General features: G+C 38.1%; 2 protein-coding genes across 5 annotated transcripts; one reads left to right on the top strand and one right to left on the bottom strand.

Annotated features, from left to right (window-relative positions):
- Positions 1-55: 55 nt before the first annotated feature.
- armt1 (acidic residue methyltransferase 1) lies at positions 56-5,630 on the bottom strand. Of its 2 annotated transcripts, XM_034017492.2 has the most exons (5): positions 5,525-5,630; positions 4,560-4,665; positions 3,361-3,602; positions 2,718-2,883; positions 56-1,815 (listed from the first exon to the last, which is right to left on the bottom strand). In XM_034017492.2, exons 1-5 carry the CDS (start codon positions 5,581-5,583, stop codon positions 1,039-1,041), a joined length of 1,350 nt encoding a protein of 449 aa, XP_033873383.1. In that variant the 5' UTR covers positions 5,584-5,630; the 3' UTR covers positions 56-1,038. The 2 variants fall into 2 exon arrangements, with proteins under 2 accessions (XP_033873383.1, XP_033873385.1); XM_034017494.1 differs by lacking the exon at positions 5,525-5,630 and having other exon boundaries at positions 3,361-3,615.
- LOC117411570 (required for meiotic nuclear division protein 1 homolog) lies at positions 4,926-22,510 on the top strand. Of its 3 annotated transcripts, XM_034019216.3 has the most exons (13): positions 5,643-5,779; positions 6,194-6,248; positions 6,711-7,209; positions 7,692-7,800; positions 8,159-8,234; positions 8,372-8,411; positions 9,047-9,147; positions 9,613-9,719; positions 11,389-11,453; positions 12,176-12,252; positions 16,763-16,883; positions 17,167-17,283; positions 21,977-22,510. In XM_034019216.3, the coding sequence occupies exons 3-13, from the start codon at positions 6,718-6,720 to the stop codon at positions 22,007-22,009; spliced, it is 1,338 nt and encodes a 445-aa protein (XP_033875107.3). In that variant the 5' UTR covers positions 5,643-5,779; positions 6,194-6,248; positions 6,711-6,717; the 3' UTR covers positions 22,010-22,510. The 3 variants fall into 3 exon arrangements, with proteins under 3 accessions (XP_058881161.1, XP_033875108.3, XP_033875107.3); XM_059025178.1 differs by lacking the exons at positions 5,643-5,779; positions 6,194-6,248 and adding an exon at positions 4,926-4,967; XM_034019217.3 differs by lacking the exon at positions 6,194-6,248 and having other exon boundaries at positions 5,642-5,779.
- Positions 22,511-24,447: the final 1,937 nt, after the last annotated feature.

The raw sequence follows: 24,447 nt of genomic DNA, 5'->3' as shown, positions 1-24,447 counted from the left end.
TTAAGTGCAGTTCTTCAAATGCTCCATTGTTCCCTTTACATATCACCAAAAGCTGTAAAATTGAAGTGCCTTTATTTTCCTTGTGAAAATGAACATACACATTTCACTGTTTCCTACTAGTAAAATGGCAAAGTTGTACCAAAAACAAACATGTTAAATTGTACTGCCATTAAAATAACCCACATGTAACCCTTCACAGATGATTTAAAACTAGATAGAAGTTGATAGAAACGTGATAGATTAAATGCCAAGGGGCAGCATATTAATAATCTGTAAACATTTAATAATGCATGCACCTGTGCGTTTACATGCAACTGATAAAGCCAATACAGAACGTGTTTTAGGAAGAATGCAGCTGTACAGCTTATCACCCGTGTGTTTATGGAGGTAAATTGTCTTTAATGAGAAAAACGGTATACTTAGAACAAGTTAAGAATGTCTTCCAGTACAATATTGGAGTTAACAGTTTATTTTTATAAATCAATTGTAGCAGCAACTATCGTCTGGTTATCAGAAGGAATAACCCCAGGAATCTTAAGATCTGCCAGTAAATTAAGATGTATGAAGAAGCTTAAAGTGTTAGTTACTAGGGCTGTAAGGTTTAAAAATATATATCTTGGTTTTCCATTCCATTACTTTAGTCTGTCAATTATGAACTGAACATTTAATTTAAATTTAAACTTTAGAATCTATCACTGCTTCCTTAACTAGTCCTTGGGTTTGCAGCATGCAGCTTCCCCCTATAAACAAGAACACTTTAATCCGAGATGCATGTTTCAGAGGTAACAGTTAACTAATGTAGAGGCCAAATGAAGTTCAGGAAGCATTGGTGAGTAGTGAGTGTACTCTTAAACATAGTAATTGACCTTTTAATGCTCAATCAACAAAGAATTGATCAGAATAAAAGAAAGACCTGCAGAAAACTGAGAAACGATTTCTGAAACTTACTGCCAAATCAAGTTATTACCACTTTATAATACCAATGATAAATTACCAATACCTCTTAGTAAACAATAAGCAACTCTCAATTAAAATAAACTATTCCTTGTAAGGACTGCTGAACTGGATTACTGCATATTTTCCACTGGTCATCCAGTCAGGATCTGTAGCAGCCAGCTTCTCACCCTGCCCAGGCCTGAGACCCACTTGTACATCTGCTTTCAATGTTCTCAAACTGCAAAGCGGTGCTGGTTGAAACCCTCGCAAAACTTTATCAAAAGAGACTGTATAATCCCACCTTCTGTCACCTGTCAATTTCCTATAGTTCAGATCACCCTTGAAAAATATTAAATCAGACTTCTGTAGCTTGGCATATAGATCAGGAGCATCTTTAGACATGTCACAAAACTCATGTGGAAGAGTCCAGAAAGGATGATCGTGGTACACCCAGGTACCTTGTTTCATGTAGCCTTGCCACTGAAAGCCACACTTGGACATCCATTTATGATTGGCTGACTGGACCTGTCTCATCGTCCACTCAAAATCCTTTCTCGTAGTGTCGGAGACAAACCAAGGTATGCACTTCCCATGGAAGTGGATTTCTGAGGCAAGTTTGGAAGCCAGCAGAAAGTCGGCCAGGACCAGGTCTGTGACGAGCTCAAAGCCGGCATTGTCGAGGACGATGTCCACTCTTGCTCCGGGTTTCACAGGACCGCCTGCCGCCCTGCTGTTCATCAGCATTGACCAAACCAATCTTGAATCATCTACCAAGATCATATGTTTCAGAGTCTCTAGGGAATCTATTGGACTAGACTTTTGGGAGTTGTCCTGCCCAGCAGAAATGGAAAGGTCACACTTGTTTCCCCACAAGGACACCTGACAATAACAATCACAAAGCAGGAAAAGTGAGTCTGAAGTTTCTGAATGAAGAGGACACAGATGTTCTACTGTTCTATTAAAACACAGACAGACATAAATGCCTTCCTTTTTGCTAGTCAAAATGTAAGCAGCACAACTAATAAATACTACTTTATAAATTAATACCTTATTTTTATCCCTATCCAATATGGTTATAAGTGATTTTTAAATACTGCTTTGCATTAACCCTTTGCGGTCCATTGCAATTATTCCTCTCAGGTCCTTTGTCGAACTGGGTCCGACATCATTATAGCAACACAAAAAACGGGTTTCTAGTCGTTTTTTCTCCGGAAAAAGCTGAGAAAACCATTCAATTGCCGAATGGGAGCGACAGGAGCCGAGACAAGTCGGAAAAAAATAAATAAATAAATAAAAAGGCGTCTCTCATGAATAGTCATACATGGTATCTGGTATCAGATAACGGGGCGGTCGTAAGTAAACAAGCTGGCTGACTGTGAATCAGCGCACAGAGAACACGGACATTTGCAGAGCTTTTTTGAGATGTTATAGTAATAACATAATGACTTGGATCGCATTATTGAGGAGTTTGGTGATAAAACGAGTGATCAGGAGATGATTGATCGGTATGTACGACTATTATTTTTATTATTATTTATTTCTTACATAGGTGAAAGCTATAGTGAACGAAAGGGTGGGGCGGGGCTGGAGATGCCTAGTGAGTGCTTTGTTGATATGCAGGGCCATTTAAACCTGTTTGACTGTGAAAAAAAATACTTTTAAACAGCGCGTCTAAAATTAACTGCGTGTGTGAAAATTAATTAGACCTGGCGTGCCTGACGCGCAATTAATAAATGGACTGCAAAGGGTTAAAGACACAACAGGGAACTTAATACACATACCTGCACCAGTTTCAGAAATTGCTCCAACAGCTGCTCCTCGGACAGATCTTCCATGTTTTTATGCAGACCTTGTAGATAAGTGCAAATCGCCATTATGGCCTGTTGAGACTCAAAAAAGCTGTGAGTCTTCCCTTCCTCAAACACATCAAAGTCACAAATCGGAGGACTGAAATAAGAAAAAATAACATAATTCTTTAAAAATAATCATAATTTATTCACATAAAAATAACAGAGATTTAGCAGATTCCCTTTAGGAAACATGTTTTGAAAAGATCAATAGCCAGGATTTGTACAGTTACTACTTAAATACATTTACATTTTCATGACAATATGTGTTTTTACCATCAGTCCTTAATTAAAATAAACAACAATATGTTCAGTAAAGAAAGTTCTTGATCCAATTACCGACAACCGTTTAACTTATCACGGATTCTATACAACTTCTCATACAACGTACAAGCTTTTGGCAGAGGACTTGGGGATAAAATTTGCCACTTTTCAATGTAATACTGCTTTTGTTTTTCTAACCTCAACTCAAATAAAAAATACTTGATTGGATTCAGAACTGGAAACAGTTGAGGCAATGCACATTTGACAGATTATATTGCAGTTGACTCGAAAAACATCTATAAAGAATACTTACTTAAGTTTCACAGATTCCTGAATTCTTCTGTACATGTAGCACTCCATGTAAAGCCAAGGTGACTTGAACCAGCTGGGGGTCTCGTCCCCATCCAGTAATGCCTGTTGCCTCTCTACATACTGGTTCCACTGCTCCATGTCCAGGAGCCCATCACTCAGAGGAAGTACTGGCTTGTCTGTCTGTAGCTCGTTTCGTAACTTGGAAAGGAGGGAAATTGCTCTCTTTTCAGCCTCCACACCCTCCTACAAAAAGCAACTGCAGTGAGTTGACAAATATTAAAACACACAAAGAACTCCTATAGAATCATTTTTTGTTTTGTTTTGTTCCCCCCCCCCCCCCAGAAGGCACACACACATATTTCATGCTCCAAAATCATTTTAAAGGGGCTTACATTCAGGCTCTAGTCAACTGCAGAAAGTTACTGGAAATATCAAAAACAAGACTTGGCACTGTTCTACTGATTATTTTATGTTGCAAATACATTCTCAGACTTCATGAACAAAATACAAATTAACAAGATAAATAAAATAAAAAAAGACCATTACACAATATGCTGCATAGATCCAAATTGAGTTTTGAAAAACTGAGAAAATTACAAAGAAGTCTATAGTATCTTTATAACAAGTTTAAAATTAAACTGTTAACTTTTTAGGGAGTGGGTGTGACCAAAACATAGTTTCCCTAGCAACCATGGAGGTTGCTGATTGACAGGGAAATTGAACATTGTTGCAGATGCTGCAGTTTTCAGAGGTCCAGCTTAAAAAATATAAGAATAACAATTACAATAAGAAGCAGATGTAACACATATGATAGCTGGATTAGGTATTTACATGGATAAGAATATATCTAAAGGGAGATGCAAGTATCATGTTATTCTGTAAATATCTGAAACGTTAACAGATCTCTGCTGTAGTGTAAGACCACTATAACAAACCTTGCTGATTTTGTTCATTTTGGATTCTAAGATGACTGTGTTTATGATCCCTGTTTAAAGGCAATATCAAAGGGCAGTATACAATACTAAATCATAGTGTGGTAATCTGTTCAGTCCCTCTGGAGACCGGTTATTTGGGTTCTACTGCAACTCTTTGACACATTTTTATATATACCTTTTTACAAGGGCAAACTGTGTTCCTATATATATATATATATATATATATATATATATATATATATATATATATATAAAGATTCCTTACCTCTCCATGCTCTTCAAAGAACTTGTTTTTATTTCGATGGATTGTATCAATAACCTTAGTCAGAATCGTTGGCAGTCTGTCTCTGATGGTTAAATATGCAAAGGTTCTATAATAAATAATAATAAACAAATTATTCATTTGCTCATGTGTTGATTATCTTCTGAAAAAAAAGAGTTGATTTGTATTGGTTAAAACTCTGTTTTAAAGCAATTGCAATTTATATATCTATATCTATAGCTGCAAACACTTTGACTCTTGAAAGTCTAATAGCATCCAAACTGTTTCCGTAGCACTTGCTTCCAAATGATGCATGAAAAACAAATGTAGAGTTTCAGGGAATAAATTCCTTCTGATGCGGAAGCTGGTACTCTAATGGGCTGGTGTGGTAGTAATACCAGTGTCTTTGAGGTAAGGGAAAGGCCAATATTAGTACAAATCAGGGTCCTTGAACCAATCGGCGATTTCTTTTGTTTGTTACTGGATTGAGATTACTTCATGCCTACATCAAACCTAAATCTGAACCCGTGTACGAGCCAGGACAAGCCTCAATGTATACGTTGTACGTTATCTTGAATGACAGAAACGACAAATTATTATCTGGGTTGTACTGACTACCACGACTTTTGTCTTGGCCTGTGGGTCAAATCACGTTATACATTTAAATAATGTTTATTACTGATACAATTACTAACATTAATAGTCTGCAAGAGTTAGTAGTTTTTTTCTGTATAGTTTATGACAGTTAAACTGTACAACGCAACAAAGGCATACGTAGCAAAATCGTGACTAGAAATACAACTGCTAGTAATTATCACAGATAAAAACACACTATCAAGCCGTTGAGTTATTGACCCCACAGCCACCTGACTGAATGAAATATGTATGGATTGAACATCGCTTTAGAAATCAGATACCGTACAAGTCGTTTCGCAAACAGATACAATCCAAGCATTTAGCAAACAGACCCTTTATATTTAGCAGAAAGAGAGTCGGGAACCGCTTGCAGCACAACCTGAGAAGCCATCTTTACAACCAGGAAGTGAAAAACAAAATATTTCAATAAAACTTTATTGATAATAATATAAGCGCAGAATACGTGTAAACGCAAGTACAGAAGTAACAGACTGCTAGTGAATTGGGAATGCAGGTTGCAAAAGATCATTTATGGGCTTTGACAGCGGTGGTCAGTAAATAACTTATTTTATCAAGGAAATGAACAGGTACCGATACCATTAATCAGTTCTATAATATTAACTGGGCTACAGAGTCCGATACTGTAGTTTTTAAAAAAATGTTTTTATTGTGTTACACTGATTATTATCTTCATAGCAGTTGTGACGTGCGAAGATTAAAGTGTTTGATGTAAACTAATAGTGACTAAAGCAAATCTTAATGTATCTTTTAAAATACATGTACCGGTATGTATACTGATATAGAGAAACTCCAATATAATGTGTAAGAAATAAGGTCAAGGTCAATAGAGCCAAAACAGAAAACCTATGTATGATGTATTATAAACTTTGACAGCTTGTGTTGTGTAAATTAACTACTGGATCTTTCCAGGCAGTTGCATCATATAACAAAGGACACTGTGTATATGGTAATAACCCAGCTTTTTAATGCAATGTACACAGGTCCTGGAAAATATATTTCCACATTTCAATGAGTGACCTTGACCGGTCTGCTTTGGTAAGTGCAACTCTCTTCAATAATAATTAATACAAATTATTTGGCTTGCGCCAAAGCAAACCCGTCAAAGAGAATCATTTTATTTTACTTTCAGCTTTAGTTAATATACACAACGCATTGAATAATGTAGGTATGGTAACTTTTTAATAAAGTGTACTTTTTAAGCTAATCGCAGTTCAGTGCATGTTAAATGATTAGCTACATCTTTTAAAGTAATAAAAAAAAAAAAAGTGTGTAATGTAGCAGAACATATTAAGTGAATTTTTAAATATGACTAAGTTGTACTTGCTTGGACTTGAAACCCCTAAAAAAAAAACAAAAAAAAAAACAGTATTACTCCTGCTCGTTATAGGAATGTGTATTTATATTCAAGTAACCTAAATACTTATACAATTTCAGTAATAATGGAATATTGCAGTTGACAATATTAATTTCAAATATTTTATGTCCCCACCCCTGCAGGTAAGCAATGGCTGTTCGAATAGCAGTCCTCCCAACGTGGTTTCAACACTTCCCTGTTAAAAGAGCCTTCATTAGACTATTCACTGAGGGTCCAGCCAGGAGCAAGCAGACTTTCTGTAGACAGCAGAAGGCTCAACAATGGAACCTCACCCAGCCTTCCTTGTGTACTGCAATAGATTTAACACAGAGAAACACATCACAATTACACAAAGTGAACAGGTATTCTTCACAGACCAGCATTAACCAACGGTATTTCATACCATTCATTGACACTCTCCAGAAATGTACTCATGGGGGTTTTTCAGCTAGTTTATCGGATAAATGGCAAACATCCATCCATTCCACAAGGCACCAAGGATTACTGGAGCGGTTTTACTCAACACCCACAGGGACCAGGCTGGTTACGAAACAGGCAGGGCTGCCAGGGAAGAGACTACCAAAGGGACCAAGGACCAAGCAGCCATCCAGAGCCAACCAACCCCCTCTAGAAAAAACAGAGGTACATGACTGCAGTATACAGAGCCTTACAAGGGTGGAACCATGCTCTCCGGAATTCACCCCCTAATTCAGTGCAATAAGTAGCAACCTTTAACCAGCTGACAACTCCCTGTGTAAACAAAATAACAAAATAATCCTGCAACCAGATGCATGGTCACAACTATTTACAGGCATTTGTGCACAAAAGTACTGTTGTATGTTTTATTATTTATTTTTTACCTCCTACTGCTTATCTCCACATATTGGAAGGCTAGACCTTGATCTGATAAATTACCAAATTAAAAAAAAAAAAACTTCAATGTTAGTATATGTTGTAATACAGTACTAAAAGAAACCTTTAAAACTCTTTGACAAATGTTTCCACTAGAAAGAATTGAAGTTTATTTTAACGTTAATACAAAATGAACTGCTCCCATTATTTACTTGTACAATAATAATCTGTACCATTGGATTAGTATTTTTCTTGATTGAATATTTCTACAGGACCTGATGCAATGCATTGCTTACGCAACAGCAGATCAGTATCACCTGGCAACATTGTGCCATGATCTGGTGTCCAGTGGATTTTATGAAATTACAGACCTGCCCAGAGGTAAGTTTAATGTAGTAATAGCTTTCATAATGGGAAAGTTTACAATGCCCTTCTGGCATTAGCAGGCTGCCAGTGCTAGAAGACAACATTTATAGAGAAAACAGTACTGTGCTGCAGAAATCAGCTCATCTAGTCTATATAATGAATGATAAACACTTTCTGTTTAAAGGCTTATCATGCGTCTGTATGGATAAAAACTCTATGTCACAAGTGTCAGCACAATTGCTGAAGTTTAGTGTCTCCTCAGACCTTACATGCTGAAGGTTCTTCACTTACTGGTACCTATTTCAAATGCAGTGATGTATTATCATTTCTTAAAGGAAATGTATTGAGTTAAGTTTCTGTGTGTTAATTCCAGATGCTGCAAATGTACTTGTTGTCTGTACTGAAATGGCTTCAAAACCAAACGATCATGGAATAATCTTCTTTTTCAGGTAGGTTGAATCTTTTTATTAAAAAGGTTTATCAAAGAGGTTACCACTCCACCAAGTGATTAACCACCCAGGTACAACCATTGTTTTGTGACATATTCACAACACTTTATTAATAATGTTTTTCTTTACTGACACAGGGAGGGGTCTGTCGTCTTCTGGAATGTGGAAGATAAAACAGTATGTATATGTATTTTGGCTGTTTTAAAACAGTGATTGATGGAATGTCAATAAAAGTGACAGAATTCTGCAGTACTGTAGAGGTAATTATATAGTTTGTTTGTTCATATTTATGTATCCTGAATATATCTGAAAAGGATCCAGCATAGAAGCATAACCCAATAGCAACACATAAAATTAAATTAATGAAATGCAATGCAATGACACAAAGATTATTTGATAGTTAGGCCTAGGGTGCATGTTATCTGATTCAGTCTGTTGTCATAATACTGTTTTGATTTTTCACTTTTACTGTAATGATAGTAAATGATTGAATGTTCTATATATATATATATATATATATATATATATATATATATATATATATATATATATATATATATATATATTAAGTGTGCAGTCTATTATATGACAGGTGTTTCCTTTTTTAATAAACAAATGTAATAAAAAAAAAGTCAGTTATGTTCTTCATCCGAATCATTGCTCAGCTGTGCTGTCTAGGGGAGCCTTTGGGACAGCCCCGTGTGGACTGTATATCACAGGCTATATAGATTTGAATAGTAAAAGGCAGACAGATTCCCTTGTCAACTTTTGCCAGAGCTATGCTTCCCTGAAATGTGATTTCCTGTTTTTAGACAAAACATGTGATGCGAATCTTGGAAAAGCATGAGATCCAGCCCTATGAAGTTGCTCTGGTTCACTGGGAGAATGAAGAAATAAACTACAGAATAGGAGAGTAAGTTATTGTGACTTTCCATTCTGCTCTGATGTTGGTGCCACTTCAACAAGAAAACAAATTAAACACAGAGCAGGTAAATGGAAATGTACATACAGGCAACATTTAGTACCCTCAACTGTTCAAATATGTGGTAGACCTGTGTTATCATATTGCAGTATATTACATATTGCAATATTGTAATGTTTTGCTCCTAATCATTCTGTAAGTGTCTCTACGGGAATAGATTTAAAATGGCTATTCTAAATACCTTACATTCAGACTTGCACTTTTGAAACGTGTGCAGAGGTGACCTCTTGAGGTAATTCTAGCAACAGTCTGTGCACTCGTATTTGTGTAGCTCCCAGTTACTTTACCATGCACATGCTCAGAAATATATTAAATGAGAAAAAAAGTCGCCTTGATGGACAATATTATGATGGCAGCAGGTATATCTCAAAAACTAAGGTGGTATTTTTTTCCCAGGGGAAACTCAAAGTTGCATCGCGGAGATATTCTACTGAACTCGGAGCTAGACCCTGACCAGGCAGTGCTGGAGAAATTTGCCTTCTCAAATGCACTCTCACTGTCAGGTGTGTTTATCTCCTCTGAGTATTTTTTAAGATTAAAACATATTATTCTTCACACCAGAGCTGGGGTCAATTATAATTATAATTAAAATGACAATTAAAGCAGAATTGTTTGCTGAAATTACAGTTTCAATTACAATGCCATTTTGTTCAATTACAAATATAGTTACAACAATGCTGCAAGTTATTATAATTACAAATATACTAAAAAGTAACATAAGCAACTGCCCACATTAACATGATTACTCTATTCATCCTAAAAAACCAAGCAATAATCACCGGTATAAATACAGAAACATACTAAAAGTGGTTGCAAATACAAGAATAATGATCATATGAATGCATGATTGATCTGTAATTGATCAATTATTTGGTATAATTACTAGTATAATTACACAGGTGTGCCAAGGTTCGTCTACCATTGCAGTTAATTGCAAAGGGCACAATTACAATTGTATTTGACCCCAGATCTGCTGCACCCCCTCACCATATGACCAAAACTGCAAATATTAACCTTGTGTTAAAATAAGATTAATATCAAATTAAGTCAAGTAGACACATGTTTCTGAACTTAATGCATTGTAAGTGTTACCTCATATCTGTGATTGAGAGATGGATAAAACTGCAGTATAGCTTTTTCTTCTTTTTCATCAACTGCAATTGGTAGTGAAAATGAAGATGAACAACACTGTAGATACTGGATTGCCTCAGCATATTACCTGGTTCCATGTTTGGTTATAAAAAATGGAGGTTATTATTTGACCGCCTCCTTTTGCTTAGGTGGTTGTATTTGAATTGCAAGGGAAATGCACAAAGCTTACAGCTGTAGGCTGTGTATTAGCTTGTTGACACACATGGATGTGCACTGGTACTACTGAGAATTATACATAACACCAGGAGGCTAAACCAGTGTGTTCTCAAGGTGTCTGATGATAGTCAGTACTGTGGTAACCATGGAGATGGTAAGTCTCTGTATTACAGCAATGCAGTCACAGCAGCCCTGGAGGAAACAGAACATTTCAAATTACTCAGTTTGGCCACTGCTCAGGGCTTTGAAATGTGTCACACAACTGTGCATGGTATTTGATAAAGATATGTTTATTCATTATGTTTTAAAACTTTATCATACAGTACAAGATTCAGCTACTTCAGTAAGAAATTATTTTAATTTATTTTTAAGTAAGGTTTTAGATCACTACCAGCTATTAAAAATTAAACGGCCAGTCAAAATATACATATCAAACAGCAAAACCCACTTCAGATACTCTGTGGAGTTTATTTGAAGCTTGGAAACGGCTCACTACTAACTTCTTGTTATTTCATTAGTCCTAACATATTGTAATCAGTACATCCCAACTGTATTTTTGTGTGATTTCTCCTGGGAAAAGTGCAGTCAATGGTAGCTGTAGTCTGCCCTTTAGACAGTATCTGCCAGAGCTTGTTCCCTGTCTTTACAGTAATCCACAGGAATGACAAGCGTGACTTCTCAAGCTTAGTATAGCTGAGATTAGGAAAAATGCTTTTTTTCCCGTAATAGTCATACATCTCCATGAACTCTATATAGTTATTTATCCTTGTGCTTATGCTTTCCTATTCAAGTTGGTTCTGTTTTGTTTTGCAGTAAAAATCCCAACTTTTAACTACTGTTTACTATTTCTGGTCTGTTTTCTAGTGAAGTTAGCAATCTGGGAGGTGTCGCTTGATAACTTTGTGGAGTCTATTCAGTCAATTCCTGAGGTAAGACCAGGGACACACAACACAGCTACTGCCTGCAGGCGAAGTCTTTCTTCATCAAAAACAACTGCTTAAACAACCTGCAATTAATACGGAACATATTCAGGGCTTCTTTGTGAGGAATGTTTATTAAGTACATGCTACTCTCTGCTGAAAGCTGCCCCAGAAGATGGGGATAATGTTTTTTTGGTTTGGAAAAGAAAATCACCATGGGAACCAAAATTGGTTGCTAGGCTCCAGTGCTCTCTAACGGCTCCAAGGCTAGGAGCACCCCCAACAGTGCAACCAGCTGAAAATTCAATCTAGAAATGGTTGTATGATCCCAATATAGGCTGCTACACAGTGTTTTATACTTATCAACAGCTAATCCTGTCTGTGAGAGTACATTTTATTTTTTAATTTAAATGGAATTTGTGGTGTGCCATATATATATATTTTTTTTATGCAAAGATAGACCAAAGATGGTTTAGCTTTGTTAACGCGAATACAAGTATTCATGCACTGCATATACTGTATGCAAGTAAAGGTCTGGGGATCAAGACCTACAGTAAACAAGCCCTAACTTTGTTTAATAGATTGGATTGTATCTTATCTAGCTGCTTTAGAACAGGCTCAAAGTGATGTAATGTCATGCAGGTTTCAAGGGAGAGTGTTATTATTTATTATTGGTGTAATTTGCTAATTTCTTGTGTGACATTTTCATTTTCTTTCCTTTCTCTTTTAAGATGCTGAAATCAGGGAAAAGAGTAAAGCTGACGCGGGCAGAAGTTATGCAAAAGATTGGAGAACTCTTTGCACTAAGGTCAAATTAAAATGATCAGTGTAATTTCTTATTGTGTATGCTGCCCTGTGTCTCTCTGTCTCTGTCTCTGTCTCTGTCTCTGTCTCTGTCTCTGTCTCTCTCTCTCTCTCTCTCTCTCTCTCTCTCTCTCTCTCTCTCTCTCTCTCTCTCTCTCTCTATATATATATATATATATATATATATATATATATATATATATATATATAATATGCTGGGGGGGGGGGGCATAGGTCCTCGGATGTGTGAAATCCATGGATAAATGAGGTGTCATGGCGTGTGACTAGAATGTATGAATAAAATGCAGAAGCTAGTAATGTAAACCAAATTAGCATTTACTGGAGATGTATGCAATACAACACATTGCAAAGATAGAAGAATGTTTTCAAATTTAAGTGACACTCCATCAAAATCTTTTCAAATTGCGTTACACCTCCAACCCCATTTTCATAGCTTTTTCTGTTATACCAAATAAATAAATGTAAATATAAAAAATATTATATACTACAAAAAAAAACAAAAAACTACAAAGCTACAAGTGCAGCAGTGTGGAGTAGTGGTTAGGGCACTGGACTCTTGACCGGAGGGTTGTGGGTTCAATCCCCAGTGGGGGACACTGCTGTTGTACCCTTGAGCAAGGTACTTTACCTAGATTGCTCCAGTAAAAACCCAACTGCATAAATGGGTAATTATATGTAAAAATAATGTGATAACTGTATAATGTGAAATAATGTATAATGTGATATCTTGTAACAATTGTAAGTCGCCCTGGATAAGGGCGTCTGCTAAGAAATGAATAATAATAATAATAATAAAAGTGCATAAGACATTTTATGACGGGAATAAGATGTTCAGCCCATCAGAGCTCACAATTTTCCTGTAAACTAAGTCGTGTGGCTATCAGCTAGAAATGTCACAAGGTATTATCGCTAATTTATTCCACACATTAATATTAAATAATGATAGCTAGTTTTCTGGTATTTCAAACAAAAAAAACCCAATTATATTATGTTTTGTTTTTTTTAACTAAATAAACAAGCCTGCTGTGTAATTTAAACTTGTCTTACATTTCAACAAAATACCTACCACCAACAGAAGTGTTTTTTTTTTTTTTTTTTTTCGTAACAGCTTTTTTAAAAAGTTGTTCTTTTGAACCTTGGCAAAGTCCGTCATAGTCTTTTGTTTCAGTGAGGCAAAATATGTTTGCTGGGCTTAAGTAACTGCCTCAGTAGAACTAATTTTACAGAATCCTTCTGCTGTCTTGCGGTCGACTCCACAGGTATACTGACACATGCGTCTTTGTGTGTGTGTGTGTGTGCGCCTGTGGACTGCGGGCATTAAGTCTACATTGGCAATAATGTACTGTAGTAAATATGTACTGGAGAGTTGGCTTATAGTGGGAAACTATGGCTCCCGAGGGAATAACTGTAGTTACCAAAAGGAGCTAAATATATAGTTCTTCCCGAGGGGCCTTTAGTTTCCCACTATGAGTCGAGGTCTGCAGTCCATATTTCTTTAATGAAGTAGTCAAGAAAGTAAATGAGGCAAGTTTGTGTACTAAATATGATTTTTTATATATTTTGTTTAAATATAGCTGTTACGGAACAAATAAACAACGTTCTCAATGCGGCATAGAATTCTTGGAAGAGTCAGTTGAGTTTGTGAACGTCATAGTTATTTACATCGTCTAGTTCAGTGGTTCCCAACCTTTTTCAATGTAGGGACCACCTTGGTGTTTGGATTTTTCCCACGGATCACTTCCCACGCATTTATTCAAGACAGCATTTTGAAACTAATTTATATGTGTATATGTGTAAGTACATGTAGAAAATAAAGTATTTATATAATGTACCTAAGTTGATGAGATTCCTGGGCTTGAATCTTCGCTACGGTCAGCAAGGAATGTTGTCATTTTGCGCATTGAAAGTTGCTGATGGCAAACTTCCTGTTTCTTTTGTTTAAAATTGTTTATTTTTTCACATTCTGAATGCTTTCTAAATGCTTTGTAGATGAATTTTGCAGGTTTAAGAGTTTTGTTCGACAAAACCTCCTAACAAATAATGGGGCTCGGGTCCAGTAAATGTAAATACGTGCTGGTCCCCGCAATCGTTACCTCGTGTAGCAAATGAATCTATCTATTTCTAACGCAATTTATTGCACTCAGTGATCGTCAACTTCGCTCAAAAAACACCAGAATACGAAGATGAGGTGGGTGGGAAGCAATTTGAAAAATGTAAAAATGATTGGAGAGTGTACAGGATGTTACATACCACTGTTCTGGTGGGCTGTGATGTGTAAATTGGGGATTGGTGGCGCATAGTCGATAGGATTTATAGCATTTGGTTGATTATGACGGTATCAAGAACAGACTATACACATTATTTCCATAAGTAGTGTTAAGAGAATTTCCTTTTGGCATAGTCTTGTGAGATATTAAACCTGGCTGAATAAACCCATATAATAACATGAAGCTGAAATCGATCGTTCACACTATGGTATAGTTCACAATACACATATAGCCTCTTTTTGTTTCACAGTAACTTCTGTTACTATATGTAGCTAACCTCTCCAAAAATGTATTGAAATAATGGTATATTCCTACCTGGCAAGACTGTGGAACATAGATTGACAATGAAAAGTACTAAAACTGTGGTTTTAATGTTTGTTTATTTATGTATTTATTTATTTATTTGTATTTAGTTATTCAAACCGAGTTAGGAATATTCAATGCAGAGCACTACATGCCGAGCGAAAAGGCTGGATGAATGCTAGATGTAGATTTTTTTTGTTTGTGTGTTTGTTTAAATAATGCTGGCAAAAAAAAAAGCTGTTTCAGTTAATGGCGGCTTTGAAGGCGATGGTTGGTATTGCCCGAAACACCCCCCTGTAATAAAAGAAAACAGATAAAGGGGAAATGCAGACTACATACTATTTTATCATTATATATCACGTGGTTAAAGCTATTTGTTGTGTTGTTTAGTAATTTTAGTAGCACAATGTGTGATTGTGTAGAAATTCTTTTTTGCAAGAAATGTGTAACTGAATTTTGGGAGTTGTTTGCGGACCACAGGTTAGGAACCACTAGTCTAGTTGGATTTCTTTGAATTTTAGGAAGTCAGAAAACACTGAAAGCGAAGTTTTTATGATTTTTGTGTTTGCAGCATTTTTGTTTTGTAGTATATTTTGTGATTAATTTTCTGTAACATCAAAAAATCGCTGTCCAGCGAGATGTGAGTTTGTCCGCCATTTTGCTTTGTTGTGCGAAGAGAGGAAGGACATTTAGCGTGATGACGTCATTTGAGGGAGTTTGTAAAGAAACTAGTGACCGAAAGCAGCATCATGGGGGCAATGGTTGGATCTATTTTTGGTCATGTGGTGGAAACGGGTCAATCAGGTTTTAACCAATCACATGCCAGAATTTCTAAGGACTGATTTATATATATATATATATATATATATATATATATATATATATATATATATATATATATATGAAGATGAAAAGTAATTGATAAACTGAAAACTCTATTTTAATAATTATCTACAATGTTTCGGCATCTGCCATCGTCAGATAGCATGGTAGAATGGCTAGGTAGACTGATGTCTGTTATTTAACTTTGATAAAGTTTGATACTGGTATAAATGCTATAGTAGTAATTGTAGTAGAATTTAGGCAGTAGAAAAAGCTGTAGAAAATTTGCAATTCAAAGGAGAATTTCATTTGTTTATTATTTTATACAAAATATTTACCAAGAAATGTCCCAATAGCCTTGTTTGCCAGGGTCTCCTGGAAACCACATACAAAAGAAATACAAAGTTAAAGTAACATCACAACATAAAATAATGTGGATAGAAAAGCCTGATATAAAGAAAACACTGGTGTATGTTAGTACAAATAAAACACAACCATATTTTGAAAGCTTTTACTGAAGTCGTTTGCTCGCTGGCTGATTGCCAAGTTTCTTTTTTCTAGGGGCTCCCGAGTGGCGCATCCAGTAAAGGCGCTCCGCGTGGAGTGCAGGATGCACCCTATAGCCTGGAGGTCGTCGGTTTGAGTCTAGGCTATTCCACTGCCGACCGTGGACGGGAGTTCCCAGGGGGCGGTTCACAATTGGCTGATCGCCGCCCGGGGGGAGGGCTTAGGTCGACCAGGGTGTCCTCTGCTCAACACGCACTAAGGACCCCTGTAGTCTGGCCGGGCGCCTGCGGGCTTGCCTGTAAGCTGCCCAAAGCTGCGTTGTCCTCCGACGCTGTAGCTCTGGGTTGGCTGCATGGCGGGCCTGCAGAGTGAAAAGAAGCGGTCGGCTGACGGCACACGTTTTGGTGGACAGCGTGTGTTCGTCTTCGCCTCTCCTGAGTCAGTCAGTGCGGTGAGCTGAGCCTAAATACAATTGGCCATTTCAAATTGGGAGAAAAACGGGGTAAAATCACAAAAAAAGGTTATTTTTTCAGTGTAGGTGTGGTGATGTGATGTTTTTGTCCTCCTGTGTTGATGGGACTCACTGTTTTGCAGGCACTGTATAAACCTGAGCTCCGACCTGCTGATTACCCCTGACTTCTACTGGGACAGAGAAAACTTGGAACAGCTCTATGACAAAACCTGTCAATTCCTGAGCATCAACCGCAGAGTTAAGGTAAACACAAGGAAGATGCTCTAAAGTGGACACTACAATCTGGGAATTACTTTCTAGGTCACTTAAATGACCAATGCAAGGGATGTGCAATTCTGGTCCAAAACCTGTATTTCTAAAGTACTTAATTGAACCAATTTAACAATACATAATCGTGAGCCAGACTTATCTGGACTTTGTGTGAGATGTAGAATTGCTTGTTTCCGTTGTTTACATTTGAAGGTCACCAGTCGATTATGGGGACTGTGGTGTTGTGTCTAGTGATGGTGTTGCATTCACTCCTCAGGTAATGAATGAAAAGCTCCAACACTGCACGGAGCTGACTGACTTGATGCGGAACCACCTGAGTGAGAAGCATGGCCTGCGGCTGGAGTGGATGATTGTAATACTGATTACTATAGAGGTGAGCCCTACGACTGGCCTGCATGTCAGGTTTTCACATTACAGGTGTACATGTACAGTACGAGTCTGAGAAATTGAATGGACAGTTGAAATTCTCTTCCCTGTCTGTATTATAAGCAGGAACAGTTGTGTATGTATATATAGTAAATATGGACTGGAGAGGAGGGCTATAGTGGAACATTATTGACCCGAGGGAAGACTAGTGTTACCGACAGGGGGCTATAGTGCCCGAAGCCGCAGGGTGCAATAGTAACAATAGCCTTCCCGAGGGGCATTTAATTGGTGACGTCAGACCCGGAAGACCGTGGACACAGACAACAGTGCTGGGATAGGAATAAATGTGCTGATGTGCCAGTTTATTGTAAAATAAAAAGATTTTAACAAACCAGAACACATACTCAAAATAAACAGCACGTTGGCCAAAACAGACCATTGCCACACAAAGGTGTCAGAAGTGTGGGGAACTTGTTCCTTTTTAAGGTAAGCCAATTGTTTTACATGTGTACAGCTTGTATGTAAAGCTAGCGAACACATTATTTCAACTTGCTTTCTCGTTATTAGATAACCCTGATTAAATTAGGAAACAGTTTACAGTTTTAAAGACAAGCTAAGTGGTCAGATCTCAGAATTAAATCAAGAGAAACGTCAGCTCAGCATGAAATAAAAGAAAGAAACAAAAAAAATAATAATGTCACTAAAGCTATGTTTGCTGTGAAATTTTAAAGATATGAAATAAATACTATTGCTTTTATTGAAAACTCTGTGTTGATATGGACTTGATTTTAACAGGAGTTGCTGTCTTATATATATATATATATATATATATATATATATATATATATATATATATATATATATATATATATATATAAATGACCAATACATTCAATCTTTGAGCAATGAAACATTTAAAGCAGCAATTCTAATAGTTTATTTCAAGCAGAATGTATACAATACTATAATTTGGTTATACCAGCATCTTCTGCTAATCCACTGTGAAAAATGTATCGAGTAAACAATTCTTCAGCCTATGCATAATTTTATATCATGCTTATATTAATAGTAGTAGCAGTAGTAATAATAATAATAATAATTTTAAAAGTGAATGCATTGTATTGCTTTATTATTTCTAAAAGTCTGACGTGAAAGATTAAGTAATTTTTTAAGCACAATCCTATTTGTGTATGTGAATAAATGAGACTATAATTATTGAAGCCTATGAGCCACTGAATATTACTTTTTTTGTAGTTTACATATATACTGGTCTCGGTCTTGGTCTTGGTCTCAACATATCCAGTCTCGGTCTTGGTCTTGATCTCAACATATTCAGTCTCGGTCTTGGTCTCAAAATTTTGGTCTTGACAACATCACTGCTCCCCAGGCAATGGTGAGCAGGCTCGGCAGCCCTAGGCGGTGCATGCTTGGCAGCCCTAGGCGATGCAGGCTCGGCAGCCCCAGGCCGTGCATGCGTGGCTGCCCTAGGCGATGCAGGCTCGGCAGCCCCAGGCGGTGCATGCTTGGCAGCCCTAGGCGATGCAGGCTCGGCAGCCCCAGGCGGTGCATGCTTGGCAGCCCCAGGCGGTGCATGCTTGGCAGCCCTAGGTGATCAGGCTCGGCAGCCCTAGGCGATGCAGTCTCAGCCAGGAGTTGATCCTTGGGAGGCGATTGAGGGAGCTGATCCTGGAGAGGTAGCTTCATTTCCTCTGGTGGTGGTGGCGGAAGCAACAGGTAGTCTCCCTCTGGTGGTGGAGGTGGGAGCTGCAGATAGTCTCCCTCTGGCGGTGGAGGCGAGAGCAACAAGTGGTCTCTGGTGGTGGTGGCGGGAGCAGCAGGTAGTTCCCCTCTGACGGTGGAGGCGAGAGCTGCTGGTAGTCTCCCTCTGGCGGTGGATGCGGGAGCTGCAGGTAGTCTCCCTCTAGCGGTGGAGGCAGGATCAGCAGGTAGTCTCCCTCTAGCTGTGGAGGCAGGAGCAGCAGGTAGTCTCCTTCTAGTGGTGGAGGCAGGAGCAGCAGGTCTTCCCATGGCGGTGGAGGTGAAAGCAGCAAGCAGTCTCCTTCTATCACTTGGGACTGGTGCGGCTCTGCCTCGGTCACTGGAGACTGGTGCGGCTCTCCCTCGGTCGCTGGGGATGGTGCAGCATCCATCAACAGTCAAAAGCACCTTTTGACCATTGTTCCATATTTCAATTTCTGTGTTCTTGTGCATATTTTAGCCTTTTAGTCTTGTTCCCCTTTCTTAACAGAGGTATTCTTACTGCAACACATCCTTTAAGTCCTGATTTCAAGAGTGACCTTCGTACTGTTGATTTGATGGACAACGACACCTGTACCTTCTGCTAGTTCTGTAGTCAATTCAACGCTTGTCTTCTTTCTATTCCTTAAGGATATTATCTTCAAGTATTGCTCATCCTTGGGTCTTCCAGTCCTGGGTTTGTCAATTACAGGTGATGTTTCTCTGCACTTGTTGATTATGCTTCAGATACCACACCTTGAAAATCGAGTGATGCGAACTACGATGATGTACGTCAAAACGACCAAACATGAATATTCCCAAAATTAACACCATTCACTGCACGTGCAACATGCTGAGATGTGGCTATAAAAGTGGGGGGTTCTCAGCTTGCATGTCTTATTGGTGTTCGCTGTAGACACATTTTAAGTTATGCCTAGACTTACCGAGGCTCAGCAGAATAATGCTATTGGACATTTGGAAGCTGGCGAATCTCAGTCCGCCGTGCCACACCATCTGAATGTTTCCCAGAGCACTATAGGACGACTTTGGCACCGATACCAGCAACGTGGAACAACACTTGACTACCCAAGATCCGGTAGACCACGTGTGACGAAGGCAGCCCAGCACAGATTTATACGCCTACGTCATTTACGTGACAGGTTCACCACTGCAACCTCTACAGCATCTGCAGTACCAGGAATGCGCAGAATTTCAGACCAGACTGTCAGAAACCACCTACGGGAGGTAGGTATCCGAGCAAGAAGGCCAGTTAGAGGGGTGATTCTTACGACTTCAGTGGTGTCATAATCACAGAGTATGGCCCATACAACGATGGAGAAACGTGGTGTTCAGTGATGAATCCAGATTTCTGCTTTGACTTGCAGATGGAAGAGCCCGGGTATACAGGCGACATCATGAACGTTTTGCGACCAACTATGTGTGACAGGTTGACAGATTTGGTGGTGGGAGTGTCATGGTGTGGGTGGCAATCTCAGACAGTGGCAGAACCAACCTTGTTCATGTTCAAGGCAAGCTGACAGCTCAGCGCTATTGTCACAAGATCATACGGCCTCATGTGATCCCATTCATGAACCATGATAACGTCATTTTCCAGCATGACAATGCACGACCGCACACAGCCAGGGCCACCACAGCTTTCCTCACTCAGAACAATGTTCAAGTGCTTCCCTGGCCGTCTTGATCACCAGATCTGAACCCCATTGAGCATTTGTAGGACAAGCTTGATCGACGTGTGCGACGACGTCACCCCGAGCCACAGACGTTACAAGGACTTTTCCAGGCACTTGCGCAAGCGTGGGTTGCCATTCCCCGGCATGTTATCCAGGCTCTGATTCGATCCATGAGCAAGAGATGTCAGGCTATCATCGATGCCAATGGTGGGCATACCCGTTACTGATTTCTGTTGACCTTGAACTTTGTTTGACCTTTGAAAGTGACTTTATTGAATGTCTTAATGATTTCTGCACAGGTTAAGGTTCTTTGGAACTGTTTATTTTACTATGCAAACTGCCATACTAATGCTATAAAAAGTACATTCAAAACACCTATGTGTTTTTTTTTTTGAAGAGTGTGTATGTATACATACATACATACATACATACAATTACCAGTCAGTAAATCTATTGTAATGTTTCATTATACATTGAACACTGAATGTTGGTCATCTGCTCTCTTTTTGTGTCTGCTTGTGGACCATCTTGAAGGTTGCAAAACATGCAATAATGTTTTCAAGAACTACATTACAGTTGTTGCTGGAGGGAGCATGGCTGGATACAGAATAATGTTAATAATGTTCATCTTTCTTTGTCAGACTCTCCAGTGAAAGCTAAGAATTGTTTACATCTTTATTCCCTATCTGATTTATGGTCCATGATGTGTAAATAAAAACATGAAAATTGGGATTGTGTTTAAAATATGCTATTGTCTACAGAGGATACAGCAAAGGTAAAGTAATGCATTTAGTGTAAACTCTACAGGGGCATTTTACACGTCATAAATCATCTCAACCAATTGGATTAGGTGTGTCATTATCCCACAAGTAGATGCTCATTAAGCCTAAAATATTGGCGCTCACTTTAAAAGCAGCTTAATTTCAGGTAATCCAGTAGTTCATGAAGTCCATATATACAGCAATAATAATGAACACTGGGGGGTATTTCCTGCTGGATAAAAGTAACTGACCATTCATTCTCTAGTCTTTAAGCACCAGGCTCTGGACATAACTTTTAAATCTTCGAACAGGTAAAAAATACAAAGTGTATCCCTATTCAACTTAAAGGCCTGTGGTATGCTAAAAACACTGATGTTCTGATGTTTATATACTGTAGATGGTGTCTGGATTCTTGTGCTCAATCTTTCATAACATATGACAAACAATAAAAAGCATCGAACATGCAGCAAAAGGCCTTATACTAACACTGAGTGTTTGTTTCTTGTTCTAGGTGATGTTTGAACTTGTCAGAGTACTCTTCTGAGTAGAAGTGAAGTCTACATGTTAATGAAAGACTGGACTAAGAAGTGGAATAAATAACTTCTGTGCTTTCAGAGGTCAACATATTTTTACTCTGAGAGTGCTTTGGAATTGTGATGTTATGTCTAACTTACTGATTAAAATGAAGAAACTTTAGATCTGAAATTATTATCCCCACTGAGTATGTATTATCTGTGACTGGCATAACGTAGAGTCACTCATCTCTACACATTCCCAGCTTACATTTTTAACATTATCGTGGGAACAGCTTGTCAGATTTTAGTGAGCATGTGCATGGGCACCATCAATGTGTTATTATATCCTAAACAGGATATTCTATGTATGTTACACATGCATTGTTATAACTTACTATACAAGTTCAGTTTCCATACTGTTATCTGGTCAGTCATGCAAACAATGCCCTGTTTAGGCTTTGTTTTACAATTATAGAATTAAAACCATCAAATATAGAATTTTGAGATATATACAGACGTGCTCAAATTTGTTGGTACCCTTACAGCTCATTGAAATAATGCTTCATTCCTCCTGAAAAGTGATGAAATTAAAAGCTATTTTATCATGTATACTTGCATGCCTTTGGTATGTCATAGAATAAAGCAAAGAAGCTGTGAAAAGAGATGAATATTTGCTTATTCTACAAAGATATTCTAAAATGGCCTGGACACATTTGTTGGTACCCCTTAGAAAAGATAATAAATAACTGGATTATAGTGATATTTCAAACTAATTAGTTTCTTTAATTAGTATCACACATGTCTCCAATCTTGTAATCAGTCATTCAGCCTATTTAAATGGAGAAAAGTAGTCACTGTGATGTTTGGTATTATTGTGTGCACCACACTGAACATGGACCATAGAAAGCAAAGGAGAGAGTTGTCTGAGGAGATCAGAAAGAAAATAATAGACAAGCATGGTAAAGGTAAAGGCTACAAGACCATCTCCAAGCAGCTTGATGTTCCTGTGACAACAGTTGCAAATATTATTAAGAAGTTTAAGGTCCATGGAACTGTAGCCAACCTCCCTGGGCGTGGCCGCAAGAGGAAAATCGACCCCAGAGTGAACAGAAGGATAGTGCGAATGGTAGAAAAAGAACCAAGGATAACTGCCAAAGAGATACAAGCTGAACTCCAAGGTGAAGGTACGTCAGTTTCTGATCGCACCATCCGTCGCTTTTTGAGCGAAAGTGGGCTCCATGGAAGAAGACCCAGGAGGACTCCACTTTTGACAGAAAAACATAAAAAAAACAGACTGGAATTTGCTAAAATGCATATTGACAAGCCACAGTCCTTCTGGGAGAATGTCCTTTGGACAGATGAGTCAAAACTGGAGCTTTTTGGCAAGTCACATCAGCTCTATGTTCACAGACGAAAAAATGAAGCTTTCAAAGAAAAGAACACCATACCTACAGTGAAACATGGAGGAGGCTCGGTTATGTTTTGGGGCTGCTTTGCTGCGCCTGGCACAGGGTGCCTTGAATCTGTGCAGGGCACAATGAAATCTCAAGACTATCAAGGCATTCTGGAGCGAAACGTACTGCCCAGTGTCAGAAAGCTCTGTCTCAGTCGCAGGTCATGGGTCCTCCAACAGGATAATGACCCAAAACACACAGCTAAAAGCACCCAAGAATGGATAAGAACAAAACATTGGACTATTCTGAAGTGGCCTTCTATGAGTCCTGATCTGAATCCTATCGAACATCTATGGAAAGAGCTGAAACTTGCAGTCTGGAGAAGGCACCCATCAAACCTGAGACAGCTGGAGCAGTTTGCTCAGGAAGAGTGGGCCAAACTACCTGTTAACAGGTGCAGAAGTCTCATTGAGAGCTACAGAAAACGTTTGATTGCAGTGATTGTCTCTAAAGGTTGTGCAACAAAATATTAGGTTAGCGGTCCCATCATTTTTGTCCATGCCATTTTCATTTGTTTTCTTATTTACAATATTATGTTGAATAAAAAATCAAAAGCAAAGTCTGATTTCTATTAAATATGGAATAAACAATGGTGGATGCCAATTACCTTTCAAGTTATTTCAGAGAAAATTGTGTATTCTTCGTTTTTTGTGGAGGGGTACCAACAAATTTGAGCATGTCTGTATATATATATATATATATATATATATATATACAGTGCCTTGCAAAAGTATTCAGACCCCTGACCAATCCTCTCATATTACTGAATTACAAATGGTACATTGAAATTTCGTTCTGTTTGATATTTTATTTTAAAACACTGAAACTCAAAATCAATTATTGTAAGGTGACATTGGTTTTATGTTGGGAAATATTTTTAAGAAAAATAAAAAACTGAAATATCTTGCTTGCATAAGTATTTAACCCCTGTGCTGTGGAAGCTCCCAGTTTACACCGATGAAAGAAATTGCCCTAACGAGGACACAGTTACCTTACCATTGGCCTCCACCTGT

This window comes from Acipenser ruthenus, chromosome 6 (genome assembly GCF_902713425.1).
Source record: "Acipenser ruthenus chromosome 6, fAciRut3.2 maternal haplotype, whole genome shotgun sequence".
Taxonomy (NCBI): Eukaryota; Metazoa; Chordata; class Actinopteri; order Acipenseriformes; family Acipenseridae; genus Acipenser; species Acipenser ruthenus.
The sequence above is the reverse complement of the archived record's forward strand: the minus strand, read 5'-3'. Positions and strand labels throughout refer to the sequence as shown.

Coding starts and splice junctions, on each gene's coding strand:
- LOC117411570 (XM_059025178.1), top strand. CDS start 6,718: ATGGCTGTTCGAATAGCAGTCCTCCCAACGTGGTTTCAACACTTCCCT. Junction 8,235..8,371: donor GGAATAATCTTCTTTTTCAG/GTAGGTTGAATC, acceptor TTACTGACACAG/GGAGGGGTCTGTCGTCTTCT. Junction 17,284..21,976: donor TAATACTGATTACTATAGAG/GTGAGCCCTACG, acceptor TTCTTGTTCTAG/GTGATGTTTGAACTTGTCAG.
- armt1 (XM_034017492.2), bottom strand. CDS start 5,583: ATGGCTTCTCAGGTTGTGCTGCAAGCGGTTCCCGACTCTCTTTCTGCT. Junction 3,603..4,559: donor TCTTTGAAGAGCATGGAGAG/GTAAGGAATCTT, acceptor TGCTTTTTGTAG/GAGGGTGTGGAGGCTGAAAA. Junction 2,884..3,360: donor CAGGAATCTGTGAAACTTAA/GTAAGTATTCTT, acceptor TTCTTATTTCAG/TCCTCCGATTTGTGACTTTG.